General features: G+C 39.1%; 1 protein-coding gene across 4 annotated transcripts in view; it reads right to left on the minus strand.

The window, feature by feature from the left end:
* SLC2A8 (solute carrier family 2 member 8) overlaps positions 1 to 23,251 on the minus strand; it is a 179,671-nt gene that overhangs the window by 1,940 nt on the left and 154,480 nt on the right. For all 4 annotated transcript variants that reach the window (XM_053695349.1, XM_053695350.1, XM_053695351.1 and 1 more), the window contains one exon: positions 1 to 4,328. This exon is cut by the window's left edge and continues 1,940 nt beyond it. In XM_053695349.1, coding sequence (XP_053551324.1) covers positions 4,170 to 4,328 — 159 coding nt within the window. In that variant the 3' untranslated portion in view covers positions 1 to 4,169. The remainder of the gene's footprint in view (positions 4,329 to 23,251) is intronic.

Genomic DNA, 23,251 nt, shown 5'->3' on the forward strand with positions numbered 1-23,251 from the left:
TGTGTGTATTTATGTATGTGTGTGCGTATGTATATGTGTGTGTATTTATGTATGTGTGTGCGTATGTGTATGTATATGTGTGTGTATTTACGTATGTGTGTGCGTATGTATATGTGTGTGTATTTCCGTATGTGTATGCGTATGTATATGTGTGTGTATTTACGTATGTGTGTGCGTATGTGTATGTGTGTGTATTTACGTATGTGTGTGCATATGTATATGTGTGTGTATTTACGTATGTGTGTGCATATGTATATGTGTGTGTATTTACGTATGTGTGTGCATATGTATATGTGTGTGTATTTATGTATGTGTGTGCGTATGTGTATGTATATGTGTGTGTATTTACGTATGTGTGTGCGTATGTGTATGTATATGTGTGTGTATTTATGTATGTGTGTGCGTATGTGTATGTATATGTGTGTGTATTTACGTATGTGTGTGCGTATGTGTATGTATATGTGTGTGTATTTATGTATGTGTGTGCGTATGTGTATGTATATGTGTGTGTATTTACTTATATATGTGTGTGCGTATGTATGTATATGTGTGTGTATTCAATAATGTGTGTGCGTATGTATATGTGTGTGTATTTACGTATGTGTGTGCGTATGTATATGTGTGTATTTACGTATGTGTGTGCGTATGTATATGTGTGTGTATTTATGTATGTGTATGCGTATGTATATGTGTGTGTATGTACGTATGTGTGTGCGTATGTATATGTGTGTGTATTTACGTATGTGTGTGCGTATGTGTATGTATATGTGTGTGTATTTACGTATGTGTGTGCGTATGTGTATGTATATGTGTGTGTATTTACGTATGTGTATGTATATGTGTGTGTATTTACGTATGTGTGTGCGTATGTGTATGTATATGTGTGTGTATTTACGTATGTGTGTGCATATGTATATGTGTGTGAATTTACGTATGTGTGTGCGTATGTATATGTGTGTGTATTTATGTATGTGTATGTATATGTGTGTGTATTTACTTATATATGTGTGTGCGTATGTATATGTGTGTGTATTTACGTATGTGTGTGCGTATGTATATGTGTGTATTTACGTATGTGTGTGCGTATGTATATGTGTGTATTTACGTATGTGTGTGCATATGTATATGTGTGTGTATGTACGTATGTGTGTGCGTATGTATATGTGTGTGTATTTACGTATGTGTGTGCGTATGTGTATGTGTGTGTATTTACGGATGTGTGTGCGTATGTGTATGTATATGTGTGTGTATTTACGTATGTGTGTGCGTATGTGTATGTATATGTGTGTGTATTTACGTATGTGTGTGCGTATGTGTATGTATATGTGTGTGTATTTACGTATGTGTGTGCGTATGTGTATGTATATGTGTGTGTATTTACTTATATATGTGTGTGCGTATGTATATGTGTGTGTATTCAATAATGTGTGTGCGTATGTGTGTGCGTATGTATATGTGTGTATTTACGTATGTGTGTGCATATGTATATGTGTGTGTATTTACGTATGTGTGTGCGTATGTGTATGTGTGTGTATTTACTTATATATGTGTGTGCGTATGTATATGTGTGTGTATTTATGTATGTGTGTGCATATGTATATGTGTGTGTATTTACGTATGTGTGTGCGTATGTATATGTGTGTGTATTTATGTATGTGTGTGCATATGTATATGTGTGTGTATTTACGTATGTGTGTGTATGTATATGTGTGTATTTACGTATGTGTGTGCGTATGTATATGTGTGTGTATTTATGTATGTGTGTGCGTATGTGTATGTATATGTGTGCGTATTTACGTATGTGTGTGCGTATGTATATGTGTGTGTATTTACGTATGTGTGTGTATGTATATGTGTGTGTATTTACGTATGTGTGTGCGTATGTGTATGTATATGTGTGTGTATTTACTTATATATGTGTGTGCGTATGTATATGTGTGTATTTATGTATGTGTGTGCGTATGTATATGTGTGTGTATTTACGCATGTGAATGTATATGTGTGTGTATTTACGTATGTGTGTGCGTATGTGTATGTATATGTGTGTGTATGTGTATGTATATGTGTGTGTATTTACTTATATATGTGTGTGCGTATGTATATGTGTGTGCGTATGTGTATGTATATGTGTGTGTATTTACGTATGTGTGTGCGTATGTATATGTGTGTGTATTTACGTATGTGTGTGCGTATGTATATGTGTGTGTATTTACGTATGTGTGTGCTTATGTATATGTATATGTGTGTGTATTTACGTATGTGTGTGCGTATGTATATGTATATGTGTGTGTATTTACGTATGTGTGTGCGTATGTATATGTGTGTGTATTTACGTATGTGTGTGCGTATGTATATGTATATGTGTGTGTATTTACGTATGTGTGTGCGTATGTATATGTGTGTGTATTTACGTATGTGTGTGCATATGTATATGTGTGTGTATTTACGTATGTGTGTGCGTATGTATATGTGTGTGTATTTACGTATGTGTGTGCGTATGTATATGTGTGTGTATTTACATATGTGTGTGTATGTATATGTGTGTGTATTTACGTATGTGTGTGCAAATGTATATGTGTGTGTATTTACGTATGTGTGTGCGTATGTGTATGTATATGTGTGTGTATTTACGTATGTGTGTGTATGTGTATGTATATGTGTGTGTATTTACGTATGTGTGTGCAAATGTATATGTGTGTGTATTTACGTATGTGTGTGCGTATGTGTATGTATATGTGTGTGTATTTACGTATGTGTGTGTGCATGTATATGTGTGTGTGTATTTACGTATGTGTATGTATATGAGTGTGTATTTACGTATGTGTGTGCATATTTACTTATATATGTGTGTGCGTATGTATATGTGTGTGCGTATGTGTATGTATATGTGTGTGTATTTACGTGTGTGTGCGTATGTATATGTGTGTGTATTTACGTATGTGTGTGCGTATGTGTATGTATATGTGTGTGTATTTACGTTTGTGTATGCGTATATATATGTGTGTGTATTTACGTATGTGTGTGCGTATGTATATGTATATGTGTGTGTATTTACGTATGTGTGTGCGTATGTATATGTGTGTGTATTTACGTATGTGTGTGCATTTACGTATGTGTGTGTATTTATGTATGTGTGTGCAAATGTATATGTGTGTGTATTTACGTATGTGTGTGTGTGTATTTACATATGTGTGTGTGCATGTATATGTGTGTGTGTATTTACGTATGTGTATGTATATGAGTGTGTATTTACGTATATGTGTGTGCGTATGTATGTGTGTGTGTATTTACGTATGTGTATGCGTATGTATGTGTGTGTGTGTATTTACGTATGTGTATGCATATGTATATGTGTGTGTGTGTATATACGTATGTTTATGTATGTGTGCGTGTATTTACATGTGTGTGCGTATGTATAGTGTATTTACGTATGTGTGTGCATATGTATATGTGTGTGCATTTATGTGTGTGTGTGTGTGTGTGTATGTATATGTGTGTATTTACGTATGTGTGTGCGTATGTATATGTGTGTGTATTTACGTATGTGTGTGCGTATGTATATGTGTGTGTATTTATGTATGTGTAGGCGTATGTATATGTGTGTGTGCTCGTGCACGTGCATGTATGTATGTCTGTCAGCAGAGACTGAGAAGTGCATATGTAACCAGCCACACACTGTCTAGCAGGAAATCTTTACACAAATGTAGGAAAAATAAGCAAAACCTTAGGGTTATTTTAGGAGCTGTGTGGCTCCCAGACTCCCGGATTTGTCAAGCCTTGACTTTTAAGTTGTTTTTTATCACAGTAGCAAATACTTAAACAAGTAAAAAAACAAAACAAACCCCCCCAGCTAATAGGGAGATGTGACAGAGAACTGAAGTTAGACAGAATGCTAAGTGTGCACGTGTAAAGAATACAACGGGCAGTCGTGGGCGCTAGTCACACATCATTAGCGATTAGATTTGTGCATAAAGGTGTAAAGTGTCATTTAACCACAAGTAAAACAGTGGTGTAGGATTCCCAACAAGCAGCTGTTACTTCTCCTTAGGCCACAGGCAACACATTCCTCACCGCTGTAATCTTCTATTTCAGCAGACTGCTCCAGAGAAACACCAGAACTTACAGGCAGTATACTCTGTACTGGATCCGAGCTACTCCTGCTTGTGCCGCTACTGAATTGTATTTGCAGCTCGTAACCCTCGGAAGTGATCTTCAATTTGCTCCAGTGATTTCCCTTTGGTCTCAGGGACGCAAATCACAGTAAAAATGATATTCAGCAAACAAAAGGCAGCAAACAGCCAGAATGTTCCATAGGAGGTCAAAGAATCCTACAACAGTGAAAGAAAAGCACAAGTGGGTCAGTTTCACTAGATTCCCATACTAAACGCCTTACAGTGTCGCAGATTATACGCGCAGACAGTAAGCAGCTGCCCATGGGGAACTAAACGCCTTACTGTGTCACACATTATATGCGCAGACAGTAAGCAGCTGCCTCTGGGGAACTAAATGCCTTACTGTGTCACACATTATACGTGCAGACAGTAAGCAGCTGTCTCTGGGGAACTAAACGCCTTACAGTGTCGCACATTATACATACAGACAGTAAGCAGCTGCCTCTGGGGAACTAAACACCTTACTGTGTCACACATTATACGTACAGACAATAAGCAGCTGCCTCTGGGGAACTAAACGCCTTACTGTGTCACACATTATACGTACAGAAAGTAAGCAGCTGCCTCTGGGGAACTAAACGCCTTACTGTGTCACACATTATACGTACAGACAGTAAGCAGCTGCCTCTGGGGAACTAAACGCCTTACTGTGTCACACATTATACGTACAGACAGTAAGCAGCTGCCTCTGGGGAACTAAACGCCTTACAGTGTCGCAGATTATACGCGCAGACAGTAAGCAGCTGCCTCTGGGGAACTAAATGCCTTACTGTGTCCCACATTATACGTGCAGACAGTAAGCAGCTGCCTCTGGGGAACTAAACGCCGTACTGTGTCACACATTATATGTGCAGACAGTAAGCAGCTGCCTCTGGGGAACTAAATGCCTCACTGTGTCCCACATTATACGTACAGACAGTAAGCAGCTGCCTCTGGGGAACTAAACACCTTACTGTGTCACACTGCACACACATACGTGCAGACAGTAAGCAGCTGCCTCTGGGGAACTAAACACCTTACTGTGTCACACATTATACGTACAGACAGTAAGCAGCTGCCTCTGGGGAACTAAACGCCTTACTGTGTCCCACATTATACGTGCAGACAGTAAGCAGCTGCCTCTGGGGAACTAAACACCTTACTGTGTCACACATTATACGTACAGACATTGGACAGCTGCATCTGGGGAACTAAACACCTTACTGTGTCACACTACACACACATTATACGCGCAGACAGTAAGCAGCTGCCCCTGGGGAACTAAATGCCTTACTGTGTCACACATTATACGTACAGACAGTAAGCAGCTGCCTCTGGGGAACTAAACACCTTACTGTGTCACACTGCACACACATACGTGCAGACAGTAAGCAGCTGCCTCTGGGGAACTAAACACCTTACTGTGTCACACTGCACACACATACGTGCAGACAGTAAGCAGCTGCCTCTGGGGAACTAAACACCTTACAGTGTCGCAGATTATACGCGCAGACAGTAAGCAGCTGCCTCTGGGGAACTAAGCGCCTTACTGTGTCACACATTATACGCGTAGACAGTAAGCAGCTGCCTCTGGGGAACTAAACGTCTTACTGTGTCACACATTATACGTACAGACAGTAAGCAGCTGCCCCTGGGGAACTAAACACCTTACTGTGTCACACATTATACGTACAGACAGTAAGCAGCTGCCTCTGGGGAACTAAACGCCTTACTGTGTCACACATTATACGTACAGACAGTAAGCAGCTGCCTCTGGGGAACTAAACATCTTACTGTGTCACACATTATATGTACAGACAGTAAGCAGCTGCCCCTGGGGAACTAAACACCTTACTGTGTCACACATTATACGTACAGAAAGTAAGCAGCTACCTCTGGGGAACTAAACACCTTACTGTGTCACACATTATATGTACAGACAGTAAGCAGCTGCCTCTGGGGAACTAAACGCCTTACTGTGTCACACTACACACACATTATACGTACAGACAGTAGTCAGCTGCCTCTGGGGAACCAAACACCTTACTGTTTCACACTACACACACATTATACATGCAGATAGTAGGCAGCTGCCTCTGGGGAACTAAACGCCTTACTGTGTCACACTACACACACATTATACGTGCAGACAGTAGTCAGCTGCCTCTGGGGAACTAAACGCCTTACTGTGTCACACTACACACACATTATACGTACAGACAGTAAGCAGCTGCCCCTGGGGAACTAAACACCTTACTGTGTCATACTACACACATTACACGTGCAGACAGTAGGTAGCTGCCTCTGGGGAACTAAACGCCTTACTGTGTCACACATACGTACAGACAGTAAGCAGCTGCCCCTGGGGAACTAAACACCTTACTGTGTCACACATTATACGTGCAGACAGTAAGCAGCTGCCTCTGGGGAACTAAACGCCGTACTGTGTCGCACATTATATGTGCAGACAGTAAGCAGCTGCCCCTGGGGAACTAAACACCTTACTGTGTCACACTACACACACACACATTATACGTGCAGAAAGTAAGCAGCTGCCCCTGGGGAACTAAACATCTTACTGTGTCACACATTATATGTAGAGACAGTAAGCAGTTGCCCCTGGGGAACTAAACACCTTACTGTGTCACACTACACACATTATACGTGCAGACAGTAAGCAGCTGCCTCTGGGGAACTAAACACCTTACTGTGTCACACTGCACACACATTATACATACAGACAGTAAGCAGCTGCCTCTGGGGAACTAAACGCCTTACTGTGTCACACATTATACGTGCAGACAGTAAGCAGCTGCCCCTGGGGAACTAAACATCTTAGTGAAAAAGGGGTAGTGTACAAGCGCTAAGGTAATCCCCAAGCTGTATCCAAACAGAGATCCTAACCAACCTCCAAAAAATAGGCACAAGTAGTAAGAAGTGAATACAGCGCCAACAAGAGGCTAAGGGATAAATATACTCACAGAGAGAAAAAAAAAAAGATTATTTAATGAACCATGTTAAAAAGCATCAGTAATAAAAGACTATATATAAAAAATGTAAAAAGCACATATAAATAAAATTACAAATACAGGAATATCTTACAGAAGCGGCTCAACGGGCCAAAGCTGATAATTACAATAAAAACAGAGGTAATAACAGGTGATCAGTGTGAGTGGTACACCAGAATAAGAGTGTATACTAATAAAACAGAATTAGCCTAAGTACAACTATAACAAGTGCATCAAGCAAAAAACTAATAAACAATAGTACAAACAATAGTGTTCAAAAATAGTGTTTCAAAAATAGTGTTTCAAAAATAGTGTTCCAAAAAATAGAAAAATGCACTGCAGTGCAAAAAAAAGGGGGGTAGCAAAATAATTGTATAGATACGATCAAATAGTGAGTGAGTGCAAATGGATATAAAAATGCTAGCTACTTAATCCAGTGAGGTTAAGATATAATTAAATAAAATACACAATATGCAATAACATAAAAAATAAAATATAATCCAAAAAAGTGTTCAAAAAGTTGATCAACAAATGTTAGTGAAGAACAAAAATAAGTCAATCAAAACTAAAAAATGGAAAAACTGGGTGATGAAAAGCAAGGTGAAAGTGAGGAAATTGATTCCTTCCAATGTTAGTTACTTTAACAGATCCAAATTCCTGAGTGTGGTAGCTGAAGTAGCTGATTGGATCCTAGCACCTGTCAGCTGCTCCTATGGTATCCTAAAAAGTGTCCCTGTAAAAAAAGAAATTCACAACATAGTGTATCCAATATGAGAATGAAGTAAAGATTAAAGTAATGCTTACCAATATGTCAACGCGTTTCTGCCCTCAAAAAAGGGCCTTTCTCAAGACTAGAATATTGGTAATGGCAGCTAGCCTTATATACAGTTATACAGTTTAGAAGTAGCCTATATGGTAGTACCATATAGGCTACTTCTAAACTGTATATAAGGCTAGCTGCCATTACCAATATTCTAGTCTTGAGAAAGGCCCTTTTTTGAGGGCAGAAACGCGTTGACATATTGGTAAGCATTACTTTAATCTTTACTTCATTCTCATATTGGATACACTATGTTGTGAATTTCTTTTTTTACAGGGACACTTTTTAGGATACCATAGGAGCAGCTGACAGGTGCTAGGATCCAATCAGCTACTTCAGCTACCACACTCAGGAATTTGGATCTGTTAAAGTAACTAACATTGGAAGGAATCAATTTCCTCACTTTCACCTTGCTTTTCATCACCCATTTTTTTCCATTTTTTAGTTTTGATTGACTTATTTTTGTTCTTCACTAACATTTGTTGATCAACTTTTTGAACACTTTTTTGGATTATATTTTATTTTTTATGTTATTGCATATTGTGTATTTTATTTTTTATGTTATTGCATATTGTGTATTTTTTTTTTTTAATTCTTTTATTGAGATTTTTCCAAGATATACATAGAGAAACATAAAAGAAACATTCAAATTGACATCAATTGCTACAGTAAATGAAAGTTTGTTACAGTTATACATTTAGACTCGTATCAGTAAGACTCGAGGTTAACTATTACTGTTGGACTAGGCGACAGATGCCAATCAGCCGACACTCAAAATTGAAAGTTATCTATGGGAAAAAATAGTAGTGAAAAGAACAATGACCTCCTCCTGATTATTATAGGTTAACTCTACTTTGTTAATATGATTAAATTCTAGGTGTAGAGAAATTGCGTGAGAAGTCATTGTTCTGTGGTCAATTAATGAAAGTGTATAAGGGAGTAGATTGTTATTGAGTATTTATATATTCTTCCCATAAGAATGTTATGTTATGAAATTCTTCTGCTCGTTTGGTGCTGGTGTAGTGGTAATTTTCCAGCTGGAGATAGTGCGTTACTTTAGATTTCCAAACTTTGGGGGATGGCAGGTTAGTTTTTTTCCAATTGAGTGGGATTAGTCTTTTTGCTGAATTGATCATGATCGCGAGGAGTGTTAGTTTTAATTTGCATGAGATTTTAGGGAATTTATTGAATAGGAAAACCCAGGGTGTGAACGGGAGTGGTGTACCCATGACTTTTTCAATTTCTGGTCTGAGGGAGCGCCAAAAAGATGCTGCTATCGGGCAGGTCCACCAGATATGTGCAAAAGTGGCTGGCTCTTTACAATTTCTCCAGCACATGGTGGTTGTGTTGGGAAATAAGTGGTGTAGTCGAACCGGTGTGTAGTACCACCGACTTAGCAGTTTAATATTCATTTCCAACACCGAAATGGATGATGAGGCTTTTGTCATCTGGTGGAAAATGATAGTCCAGTCTGGTGGGTCTAGAGTGGTTCCTAGGTCCGTTTCCCATTTAGTTACATATGTAGGGGGTGCCGAGTGGGACGCTTGTGATAGTGTTTTGTATGTTAAGGATAGTATTCCTTTCTGTGGGTGAGTCTGAAAGCATATTGTTTCAAAATTCGAGAGTTGCCTTTTAAATTGAGATCTGGAAGGATGTGTCAATAGGTAATGTTTCAATTGTGTGTAAGTGTACCAATTTTGGAAGTGCATCCCGAGAATATCACAAGTTGCTTGTTGTGGTTGAATGTCTCTATCTTTATATAAAAGGTGGTGTGGGACTGAGCTTTGTAGAGAGGGGGTGGAATGGGTTGTGTTAGTTGTCTTTATCAAAAATGAAAACAGTGTATTTTTGCTGACCGGTGTCAGGGGGGAGTATGTGGTGGAGACGGTGGGGTATTTCTTAAGTATTTTGTCCCATTGTCTAAAGGTTTCGTACACTAGCCTTGGGGTTGTATGTAGTAATTTACGTTGGGCATTTGGAACCCAACAATTCCCGCACAGGTAGTGCTTATCAGATAGTGATTGCTCTAGTTGGATCCATTCCTTGTTCATGTTGTGTTTGCACCAATCGGCAATTCGCGTAAGAAAAACTGCCTGTCTATAGCGCAGTAGATTTGGGGCACCGATCCCTCCTAATTCTTTTGGGCGATATAAAGTGGAAGTGGCAATACGGGGTCTTTTGTGCGACCATATGAAGCAGTTTATTTGTTTTTGCAGGGAGAATAATAGGTGTTCTGGGAGAGGGACTGGGAGAGTTTGCAGATAATATAGGATTTTAGGTAAAATAATCATTTTGATCGCGTTGATTTTCCCTAGCCAGGAGAGAGGTTTACAGTTCCATGAGCTGAGGGTGGTTTGAGTAGTTAGATTAAGGGCTTTATAGTTTAGGGAAATTATGGTTTCTATAGATGGTGAAATGTAAACTCCTAAATATTTGATGGCCTTGGGCTGTATGCGGAAATGGTGTCGTTGTTGTATTCTCTCTACTGCATTTGAGTGCAAATGTATGGCTAATAGTTCAGATTTTGAAATGTTAATTTTAAAGTTGGAGTATAATCCATAGGTTTGTAGTGTTTGCAACAGAAGGGGTAGTGATATCTCGGGTTCTTCTAACGTTAAGAAGATATCATCCGCATATAAGGTTATCTTATACGTGGTAGATCCAATCTCCATTCCATGAATGTTGGTATTATGTCTGACATGTGAGGCTAGCACTTCCATTGCCAGTATAAATAGAAGAGGCGAGAGTGGACAGCCCTGCCTTGTTCCATTTTTAATTTTAAAAGGGGAAGAGATGGAGTCGTTTAATTTGATTTTGGCCTGTGGGTTATTGTAGAGGGTGAATATTTTTCCTATGATTTTTTGGGGAAAGCCGAATGCGTGAATGGTTTGTTTCAGAAAAGACCAATCTAGCCTATCAAAGGCCTTTTCTGCATCCATAGCCAGAAATGCCGACGGGATTTTTTGGATGGTTGCATATTCCATAAGGTCTAGTATTTTGGTGGTATTGTCCCTGGCTTCTCTGGAGGGTGTGAAACCTGCTTGGTTGATGTGTATGATTGAGGGTAAGATTAGATTTATTCTAGTAGCTATGATTTTTGCAAACAGTTTTATGTCAAAATTCAAGAGGGAGATGGGGCGGAAATTCGCAGGTGTGTCGGGGGGTTTACCTGGTTTCAGAAGTACAACCACTTGGGCTTCCAACATTGAAGATGGGAAGGGGTTGTCATCTGCTACTTCATTGAATATTGTGTATTTTATTTAATTATATCTTAACCTCACTGGATTAAGTAGCTAGCATTTTTATATCCATTTGCACTCACTCACTATTTGATCGTATCTATACAATTATTTTGCTACCCCCCTTTTTTTGCACTGCAGTGCATTTTTCTATTTTTTGGAACACTATTTTTGAAACACTATTTTTGAACACTATTGTTTGTACTATTGTTTATTAGTTTTTTTGCTTGATGCACTTGTTATAGTTGTACTTAGGCTAATTCTGTTTTATTAGTATACACTCTTATTCTGGTGTACCACTCACACTGATCACCTGTTATTACCTCTGTTTTTATTGTAATTATCAGCTTTGGCCCGTTGAGCCGCTTCTGTAAGATATTCCTGTATTTGTAATTTTATTTATATGTGCTTTTTACATTTTTTATATATAGTCTTTTATTACTGATGCTTTTTAACATGGTTCATTAAATAATCTTCTTTTATCTCTCTGTGAGTATATTTATCCCTTGGCCTCTTGTTGGCGCTGTATTCACTTCTTACTACTTGGAACTAAACATCTTACTATGTCACACATTATACATAGACAGTAAGCAGTTGCCCCTGGGGAACTAAACACCTTACTGTGTCACACTACACACATTATACGTGCAGACAGTAAGCAGCTGCCTCTGGGGAACTAAACGCTTTACTGTGTCACACTGCACACACATTATACATACAGACAGTAAGCAGCTGCCTCTGGGGAACTAAACGCTTTACTGTGTCACACTGCACACACATTATACATACAGACAGTAAGCAGCTGCCTCTGGGGAACTAAACACCTTACTGTGTCACACATTATACGTACAGACATTGGACAGCTGCCTCTGGGAACTAAACGCCTTACTGTGTCACACATTATACGTACAGACAATGGACAGCTGCATCTGGGGAACTAAACACCTTACTGTGTCACACTGCACACACATTATACGTGCAGACAGTAAGCAGCTGCCTCTGGGGAACTAAACACCTTACTGTGTCACACATTATACGTACAGACAGTGGGCAGCTGCATCTGGGGAACTAAACACCTTACTGTGTCACACTACACACACATTATACGTGCAGAGAGTAAGCAGCCGCCTCTGGGAACTAAACGCCTTACTGTGTCACACATACGTACAGACAGTAGGCAGCTGCCTCTGGGAACTAAATGCCTTACTGTGTCACACTACACACACATTATACGTGCAGACAGTAGGCAGCTGCCTCTGGGAACTAAACACCTTACTGTGTCACACTACACACACATTATACGTACAGACAGTAAGCAGCTGCCTCTGGGGAACTAAACACCTTACTGTGTCACACATTATACGTACAGACAGTAGGCAGCTGCCTCTGGGGAACTAAATGCCTTACTGTCTCACACTACACACATTATATGTACAGACAGTAGGCAGCTGCCTCTGGGGAACTAAAAGCCTTACTGTTTCACACTACACACACATTATATGTGCATAGAGTACGCAGCTGCCTCTGGGGAACTAAACGCCCTACTGTGTCACACTACACACATTATACGTACAGACAGTAGGCAGCTGCCTCTGGGGAACTAAATGCCTTACTGTCTCACACTGCACACATTATACGTACAGACAGTAAGCAGCTGCCTCTGGGAACTAAACACCTTACTGTCACACATTATACGTACAGACAGTAAGCAGCTGCCTCTGGGGAACTAAACGCCCTACTGTGTCACACTACACACATTATACGTACAGACAGTAGGCAGCTGCCTCTGGGGAACTAAATGCCTTACTGTGTCACACTACACACACATACAGACAGTAGGCAGCTACCTCTGGGAACTAAACGCCTTACTGTGTCACACTACACGCACATTATACGTACAGACAGTAGGCAGCTGCCTCTGGAACTAAACACCTTACTGTGTCACACTACACACACATTATACGTACAGACAGTAAGCAGCTGCCTCTGGGGAACTAAACGCCTTACTGTGTCACACATTATACGTACAGACAGTAGGCAGCTGCCTCTGGGGAACTAAATGCCTTACTGTCTCACACTACACACATTATACGTACAGACAGTAGGCAGCTGCCTCTGGGGAACTAAACGCCTTACTGTTTCACACTACACACACATTATACGTGCATAGAGTAAGCAGCTGCCTCTGGGAACTAAACACCTTACTGTGTCACACTAGATAGTCTTGATAAAGGCCTCGTAGCAGGCTGAAACGCGTTGACCTCTGCATTAATTTGACATACCAGCCCGAGTGACTCTTTCTGTAAATGGTGAGCGCATTACCTTTAGGATACATTTTTTTTGTACTGTTTGTGTAGTAGTTTTTCTTTTTTCCCATATAGGTTTTCTTTACTAAAAGTGCTTAGAGTTGGTGCCCGGTCTTCATCTGGATTCACCCTTAGGAACCGGATCTTCACTTTTATTTCCACCAGAAACACTTAAATATCATCTCTATTTGGATACAACTGTGACTGTTACATTTTTTTTTATTTTTTGACTTTTCATATTTTTTCATTTATATTTTTTCGTCTATATATATATATATATATATTTTTTTTTTTTCAGTACCGAGTTTTTTCATATTGGCCAATTTTGTTCCATGTACTTAGTCACTTACCAGACTATTGTTGTCCGGTTCTCAGCTAACTGTTGGTTGCTATTCTGTTTCTATTTTGTTGAATTTTATTGCAACATTATTGCTATATAATAAATATATTTTACCGTTACCACTAGAACTATAGAATAATTGTGTCACTATTATACCTCTAGTATAGTACTGTTCGTTACACGCCACTGAGCTTTACTTTGTGACTATACCACCACACGGCATCAATAAGTATTTATGGGATATACTTTTTATTTTCTCTATAAGTACATTATATCCTCTTACACATCCAACCCTCCCCCTTCCCTGTCAGAATGCATCACCGCCATTTGTATACAATTGATACACCTTCCCCTCACATCCTAGATATTGTATTTTATCTAACACACTATATTGTCACTTTCTTGTTACTTTATCGTCACTTGTTATAGACTTTATATCTATACACGGATATTTACCTGGGCCATTATAAGCTATATCCAATTTTCTTAGTACCTTCTTTTCTCTTTGAGGTTTTTTCCAGTTTCTATCCTCTCTTAGGCTAGGACACTTTTTAATACTACTAACTTGTCCTATGAGTGTTCAATGACATCTGTGACACCATTATCTAGTAATTATTTATTTCTACTTTCTCTAGTATACTTAAGCCTCTCTTGGGGCACTCCTTCATATATTTAATATTTCCTATTTATCCATCTGTACAATTTTGTTAGGCGATTGTCCAAATAGAAGTGAGCCTGTATACTTTTTCGTAATATTGGCGCTGTCCCCCTATTTCTGTATTATTGTCACACTACACACACATTATACGTACAGACAGTAGGCAGCTGCCTCTGGGGAACTAAACACCTTACTGTTTCACACTACACACACATTATACATACAGATAGTAGGCAGCTGCCTCTGGTGAACTAAACACCTTACTGTGTCACACTACACACACATTATACGTACAGACAGTAGTCAGCTGCCTCTGGGGAACTAAACGCCTTACTGTGTCACACTACACACACATTATACATACAGACAGTAAGCAGCTGCCTCTGGGGAACTAAATGCCTTACTGTGTCACACTACACACACATACGTACAGACAGTAGGCAGCTGCCTCTGGGGAACTAAACACCTTACTGTTTCACACTACACACACATTATACATACGGACAGTAAGCAGCTGCCTCTGGGAACTAAATGCCTTACTGTTTCACACTACACACACATTATACATACAGACAGTAAGCAGCTGCCTCTGGGGAACTAAATGCCTTACTGTGTCACACTACACACACATTATACGTACAGACAGTAGGCAGCTGCCTCTGGGGAACTAAACACCTTACTGTGTCACACTGCACACACATTATACATACAGACAGTAAGCAGCTGCCTCTGGGGAACTAAACGCCTTACTGTGTCACACATTATACGTGCAGACAGTAAGCAGCTGCCCCTGGGGAACTAAACATCTTAGTGAAAAAGGGGTAGTGTACAAGCGCTAAGGTAATCCCCAAGCTGTATCCAAACAGAGATCCTAACCAACCTCCAAAAAATAGGCACAAGTAGTAAGAAGTGAATACAGCGCCAACAAGAGGCTAAGGGATAAATATACTCACAGAGAGAAAAAAAAAAAGATTATTTAATGAACCATGTTAAAAAGCATCAGTAATAAAAGACTATATATAAAAAATGTAAAAAGCACATATAAATAAAATTACAAATACAGGAATATCTTACAGAAGCGGCTCAACGGGCCAAAGCTGATAATTACAATAAAAACAGAGGTAATAACAGGTGATCAGTGTGAGTGGTACACCAGAATAAGAGTGTATACTAATAAAACAGAATTAGCCTAAGTACAACTATAACAAGTGCATCAAGCAAAAAACTAATAAACAATAGTACAAACAATAGTGTTCAAAAATAGTGTTTCAAAAATAGTGTTTCAAAAATAGTGTTCCAAAAAATAGAAAAATGCACTGCAGTGCAAAAAAAAGGGGGGTAGCAAAATAATTGTATAGATACGATCAAATAGTGAGTGAGTGCAAATGGATATAAAAATGCTAGCTACTTAATCCAGTGAGGTTAAGATATAATTAAATAAAATACACAATATGCAATAACATAAAAAATAAAATATAATCCAAAAAAGTGTTCAAAAAGTTGATCAACAAATGTTAGTGAAGAACAAAAATAAGTCAATCAAAACTAAAAAATGGAAAAACTGGGTGATGAAAAGCAAGGTGAAAGTGAGGAAATTGATTCCTTCCAATGTTAGTTACTTTAACAGATCCAAATTCCTGAGTGTGGTAGCTGAAGTAGCTGATTGGATCCTAGCACCTGTCAGCTGCTCCTATGGTATCCTAAAAAGTGTCCCTGTAAAAAAAGAAATTCACAACATAGTGTATCCAATATGAGAATGAAGTAAAGATTAAAGTAATGCTTACCAATATGTCAACGCGTTTCTGCCCTCAAAAAAGGGCCTTTCTCAAGACTAGAATATTGGTAATGGCAGCTAGCCTTATATACAGTTATACAGTTTAGAAGTAGCCTATATGGTAGTACCATATAGGCTACTTCTAAACTGTATATAAGGCTAGCTGCCATTACCAATATTCTAGTCTTGAGAAAGGCCCTTTTTTGAGGGCAGAAACGCGTTGACATATTGGTAAGCATTACTTTAATCTTTACTTCATTCTCATATTGGATACACTATGTTGTGAATTTCTTTTTTTACAGGGACACTTTTTAGGATACCATAGGAGCAGCTGACAGGTGCTAGGATCCAATCAGCTACTTCAGCTACCACACTCAGGAATTTGGATCTGTTAAAGTAACTAACATTGGAAGGAATCAATTTCCTCACTTTCACCTTGCTTTTCATCACCCATTTTTTTCCATTTTTTAGTTTTGATTGACTTATTTTTGTTCTTCACTAACATTTGTTGATCAACTTTTTGAACACTTTTTTGGATTATATTTTATTTTTTATGTTATTGCATATTGTGTATTTTATTTTTTATGTTATTGCATATTGTGTATTTTTTTTTTTTAATTCTTTTATTGAGATTTTTCCAAGATATACATAGAGAAACATAAAAGAAACATTCAAATTGACATCAATTGCTACAGTAAATGAAAGTTTGTTACAGTTATACATTTAGACTCGTATCAGTAAGACTCGAGGTTAACTATTACTGTTGGACTAGGCGACAGATGCCAATCAGCCGACACTCAAAATTGAAAGTTATCTATGGGAAAAAATAGTAGTGAAAAGAACAATGACCTCCTCCTGATTATTATAGGTTAACTCTACTTTGTTAATATGATTAAATTCTAGGTGTAGAGAAATTGCGTGAGAAGTCATTGTTCTGTGGTCAATTAATGAAAGTGTATAAGGGAGTAGATTGTTATTGAGTATTTATATATTCTTCCCATAAGAATGTTATGTTATGAAATTCTTCTGCTCGTTTGGTGCTGGTGTAGTGGTAATTTTCCAGCTGGAGATAGTGCGTTACTTTAGATTTCCAAACTTTGGGGGATGGCAGGTTAGTTTTTTTCCAATTGAGTGGGATTAGTCTTTTTGCTGAATTGATCATGATCGCGAGGAGTGTTAGTTTTAATTTGCATGAGATTTTAGGGAATTTATTGAATAGGAAAACCCAGGGTGTGAACGGGAGTGGTGTACCCATGACTTTTTCAATTTCTGGTCTGAGGGAGCGCCAAAAAGATGCTGCTATCGGGCAGGTCCACCAGATATGTGCAAAAGTGGCTGGCTCTTTACAATTTCTCCAGCACATGGTGGTTGTGTTGGGAAATAAGTGGTGTAGTCGAACCGGTGTGTAGTACCACCGACTTAGCAGTTTAATATTCATTTCCAACACCGAAATGGATGATGAGGCTTTTGTCATCTGGTGGAAAATGATAGTCCAGTCTGGTGGGTCTAGAGTGGTTCCTAGGTCCGTTTCCCATTTAGTTACATATGTAGGGGGTGCCGAGTGGGACGCTTGTGATAGTGTTTTGTATGTTAAGGATAGTATTCCTTTCTGTGGGTGAGTCTGAAAGCATATTGTTTCAAAATTCGAGAGTTGCCTTTTAAATTGAGATCTGGAAGGATGTGTCAATAGGTAATGTTTCAATTGTGTGTAAGTGTACCAATTTTGGAAGTGCATCCCGAGAATATCACAAGTTGCTTGTTGTGGTTGAATGTCTCTATCTTTATATAAAAGGTGGTGTGGGACTGAGCTTTGTAGAGAGGGGGTGGAATGGGTTGTGTTAGTTGTCTTTATCAAAAATGAAAACAGTGTATTTTTGCTGACCGGTGTCAGGGGGGAGTATGTGGTGGAGACGGTGGGGTATTTCTTAAGTATTTTGTCCCATTGTCTAAAGGTTTCGTACACTAGCCTTGGGGTTGTATGTAGTAATTTACGTTGGGCATTTGGAACCCAACAATTCCCGCACAGGTAGTGCTTATCAGATAGTGATTGCTCTAGTTGGATCCATTCCTTGTTCATGTTGTGTTTGCACCAATCGGCAATTCGCGTAAGAAAAACTGCCTGTCTATAGCGCAGTAGATTTGGGGCACCGATCCCTCCTAATTCTTTTGGGCGATATAAAGTGGAAGTGGCAATACGGGGTCTTTTGTGCGACCATATGAAGCAGTTTATTTGTTTTTGCAGGGAGAATAATAGGTGTTCTGGGAGAGGGACTGGGAGAGTTTGCAGATAATATAGGATTTTAGGTAAAATAATCATTTTGATCGCGTTGATTTTCCCTAGCCAGGAGAGAGGTTTACAGTTCCATGAGCTGAGGGTGGTTTGAGTAGTTAGATTAAGGGCTTTATAGTTTAGGGAAATTATGGTTTCTATAGATGGTGAAATGTAAACTACTAAATATTTGATGGCCTTGGGCTGTATGCGGAAATGGTGTCGTTGTTGTATTCTCTCTACTGCATTTGAGTGCAAATGTATGGCTAATAGTTCAGATTTTGAAATGTTAATTTTAAAGTTGGAGTATAATCCATAGGTTTGTAGTGTTTGCAACAGAAGGGGTAGTGATATCTCGGGTTCTTCTAACGTTAAGAAGATATCATCCGCATATAAGGTTATCTTATACGTGGTAGATCCAATCTCCATTCCATGAATGTTGGTATTATGTCTGACATGTGAGGCTAGCACTTCCATTGCCAGTATAAATAGAAGAGGCGAGAGTGGACAGCCCTGCCTTGTTCCATTTTTAATTTTAAAAGGGGAAGAGATGGAGTCGTTTAATTTGATTTTGGCCTGTGGGTTATTGTAGAGGGTGAATATTTTTCCTATGATTTTTTGGGGAAAGCCGAATGCGTGAATGGTTTGTTTCAGAAAAGACCAATCTAGCCTATCAAAGGCCTTTTCTGCATCCATAGCCAGAAATGCCGACGGGATTTTTTGGATGGTTGCATATTCCATAAGGTCTAGTATTTTGGTGGTATTGTCCCTGGCTTCTCTGGAGGGTGTGAAACCTGCTTGGTTGATGTGTATGATTGAGGGTAAGATTAGATTTATTCTAGTAGCTATGATTTTTGCAAACAGTTTTATGTCAAAATTCAAGAGGGAGATGGGGCGGAAATTCGCAGGTGTGTCGGGGGGTTTACCTGGTTTCAGAAGTACAACCACTTGGGCTTCCAACATTGAAGATGGGAAGGGGTTGTCATCTGCTACTTCATTGAATATTGTGTATTTTATTTAATTATATCTTAACCTCACTGGATTAAGTAGCTAGCATTTTTATATCCATTTGCACTCACTCACTATTTGATCGTATCTATACAATTATTTTGCTACCCCCCCTTTTTTTGCACTGCAGTGCATTTTTCTATTTTTTGGAACACTATTTTTGAAACACTATTTTTGAACACTATTGTTTGTACTATTGTTTATTAGTTTTTTTGCTTGATGCACTTGTTATAGTTGTACTTAGGCTAATTCTGTTTTATTAGTATACACTCTTATTCTGGTGTACCACTCACACTGATCACCTGTTATTACCTCTGTTTTTATTGTAATTATCAGCTTTGGCCCGTTGAGCCGCTTCTGTAAGATATTCCTGTATTTGTAATTTTATTTATATGTGCTTTTTACATTTTTTATATATAGTCTTTTATTACTGATGCTTTTTAACATGGTTCATTAAATAATCTTCTTTTATCTCTCTGTGAGTATATTTATCCCTTGGCCTCTTGTTGGCGCTGTATTCACTTCTTACTACTTGGAACTAAACATCTTACTATGTCACACATTATACATAGACAGTAAGCAGTTGCCCCTGGGGAACTAAACACCTTACTGTGTCACACTACACACATTATACGTGCAGACAGTAAGCAGCTGCCTCTGGGGAACTAAACGCTTTACTGTGTCACACTGCACACACATTATACATACAGACAGTAAGCAGCTGCCTCTGGGGAACTAAACGCTTTACTGTGTCACACTGCACACACATTATACATACAGACAGTAAGCAGCTGCCTCTGGGGAACTAAACACCTTACTGTGTCACACATTATACGTACAGACATTGGACAGCTGCCTCTGGGAACTAAACGCCTTACTGTGTCACACATTATACGTACAGACATTGGACAGCTGCATCTGGGGAACTAAACACCTTACTGTGTCACACTGCACACACATTATACGTGCAGACAGTAAGCAGCTGCCTCTGGGGAACTAAACACCTTACTGTGTCACACATTATACGTACAGACAGTGGGCAGCTGCATCTGGGGAACTAAACACCTTACTGTGTCACACTACACACACATTATACGTGCAGAGAGTAAGCAGCCGCCTCTGGGAACTAAACGCCTTACTGTGTCACACATACGTACAGACAGTAGGCAGCTGCCTCTGGGAACTAAATGCCTTACTGTGTCACACTACACACACATTATACGTGCAGACAGTAGGCAGCTGCCTCTGGGAACTAAACACCTTACTGTGTCACACTACACACACATTATACGTACAGACAGTAAGCAGCTGCCTCTGGGGAACTAAACACCTTACTGTGTCACACATTATACGTACAGACAGTAGGCAGCTGCCTCTGGGGAACTAAATGCCTTACTGTCTCACACTACACACATTATATGTACAGACAGTAGGCAGCTGCCTCTGGGGAACTAAACGCCTTACTGTTTCACACTACACACACATTATATGTGCATAGAGTAAGCAGCTGCCTCTGGGGAACTAAACGCCCTACTGTGTCACACTACACACATTATACGTACAGACAGTAGGCAGCTGCCTCTGGGGAACTAAATGCCTTACTGTCTCACACTGCACACATTATACGTACAGACAGTAAGCAGCTGCCTCTGGGAACTAAACACCTTACTGTCACACATTATACGTACAGACAGTAAGCAGCTGCCTCTGGGGAACTAAACACCTTACTGTGTCACACTACACACATTAGACGTACAGACAGTAGGCAGCTGCCTCTGGGGAACTAAACGCCTTACTGTGTCACACTACACACACATACAGACAGTAGGCAGCTACCTCTGGGAACTAAACGCCTTACTGTGTCACACTACACGCACATTATACGTACAGACAGTAGGCAGCTGCCTCTGGAACTAAACACCTTACTGTGTCACACTACACACACATTATACGTACAGACAGTAAGCAGCTGCCTCTGGGGAACTAAACGCCTTACTGTGTCACACATTATACGTACAGACAGTAGGCAGCTGCCTCTGGGGAACTAAATGCCTTACTGTCTCACACTACACACATTATACGTACAGACAGTAGGCAGCTGCCTCTGGGGAACTAAACGCCTTACTGTTTCACACTACACACACATTATACGTGCATAGAGTAAGCAGCTGCCTCTGGGAACTAAACACCTTACTGTGTCACACTAGATAGTCTTGATAAAGGCCTCGTAGCAGGCTGAAACGCGTTGACCTCTGCATTAATTTGACATACCAGCCCGAGTGACTCTTTCTGTAAATGGTGAGCGCATTACCTTTAGGATACATTTTTTTTGTACTGTTTGTGTAGTAGTTTTTCTTTTTTCCCATATAGGTTTTCTTTACTAAAAGTGCTTAGAGTTGGTGCCCGGTCTTCATCTGGATTCACCCTTAGGAACCGGATCTTCACTTTTATTTCCACCAGAAACACTTAAATATCATCTCTATTTGGATACAACTGTGACTGTTACATTTTTTTTTATTTTTTGACTTTTCATATTTTTTCATTTATATTTTTTCGTCTATATATATATATATATATATATTTTTTTTTTTTCAGTACCGAGTTTTTTCATATTGGCCAATTTTGTTCCATGTACTTAGTCACTTACCAGACTATTGTTGTCCGGTTCTCAGCTAACTGTTGGTTGCTATTCTGTTTCTATTTTGTTGAATTTTATTGCAACATTATTGCTATATAATAAATATATTTTACCGTTACCACTAGAACTATAGAATAATTGTGTCACTATTATACCTCTAGTATAGTACTGTTCGTTACACGCCACTGAGCTTTACTTTGTGACTATACCACCACACGGCATCAATAAGTATTTATGGGATATACTTTTTATTTTCTCTATAAGTACATTATATCCTCTTACACATCCAACCCTCCCCCTTCCCTGTCAGAATGCATCACCGCCATTTGTATACAATTGATACACCTTCCCCTCACATCCTAGATATTGTATTTTATCTAACACACTATATTGTCACTTTATTGTTACTTTATCGTCACTTGTTATAGACTTTATATCTATACACGGATATTTACCTGGGCCATTATAAGCTATATCCAATTTTCTTAGTACCTTCTTTTCTCTTTGAGGTTTTTTCCAGTTTCTATCCTCTCTTAGGCTAGGACACTTTTTAATACTACTAACTTGTCCTATGAGTGTTCAATGACATCTGTGACACCATTATCTAGTAATTATTTATTTCTACTTTCTCTAGTATACTTAAGCCTCTCTTGGGGCACTCCTTCATATATTTAATATTTCCTATTTATCCATCTGTACAATTTTGTTAGGCGATTGTCCAAATAGAAGTGAGCCTGTATACTTTTTCGTAATATTGGCGCTGTCCCCCTATTTCTGTATTATTGTCACACTACACACACATTATACGTACAGACAGTAGGCAGCTGCCTCTGGGGAACTAAACACCTTACTGTTTCACACTACACACACATTATACATACAGATAGTAGGCAGCTGCCTCTGGTGAACTAAACACCTTACTGTGTCACACTACACACACATTATACGTACAGACAGTAGTCAGCTGCCTCTGGGGAACTAAACGCCTTACTGTGTCACACTACACACACATTATACATACAGACAGTAAGCAGCTGCCT

Source organism: Bombina bombina, chromosome 12 (assembly GCF_027579735.1).
Source record: "Bombina bombina isolate aBomBom1 chromosome 12, aBomBom1.pri, whole genome shotgun sequence".
NCBI classification, from domain to species: domain Eukaryota; kingdom Metazoa; phylum Chordata; class Amphibia; order Anura; family Bombinatoridae; genus Bombina; species Bombina bombina.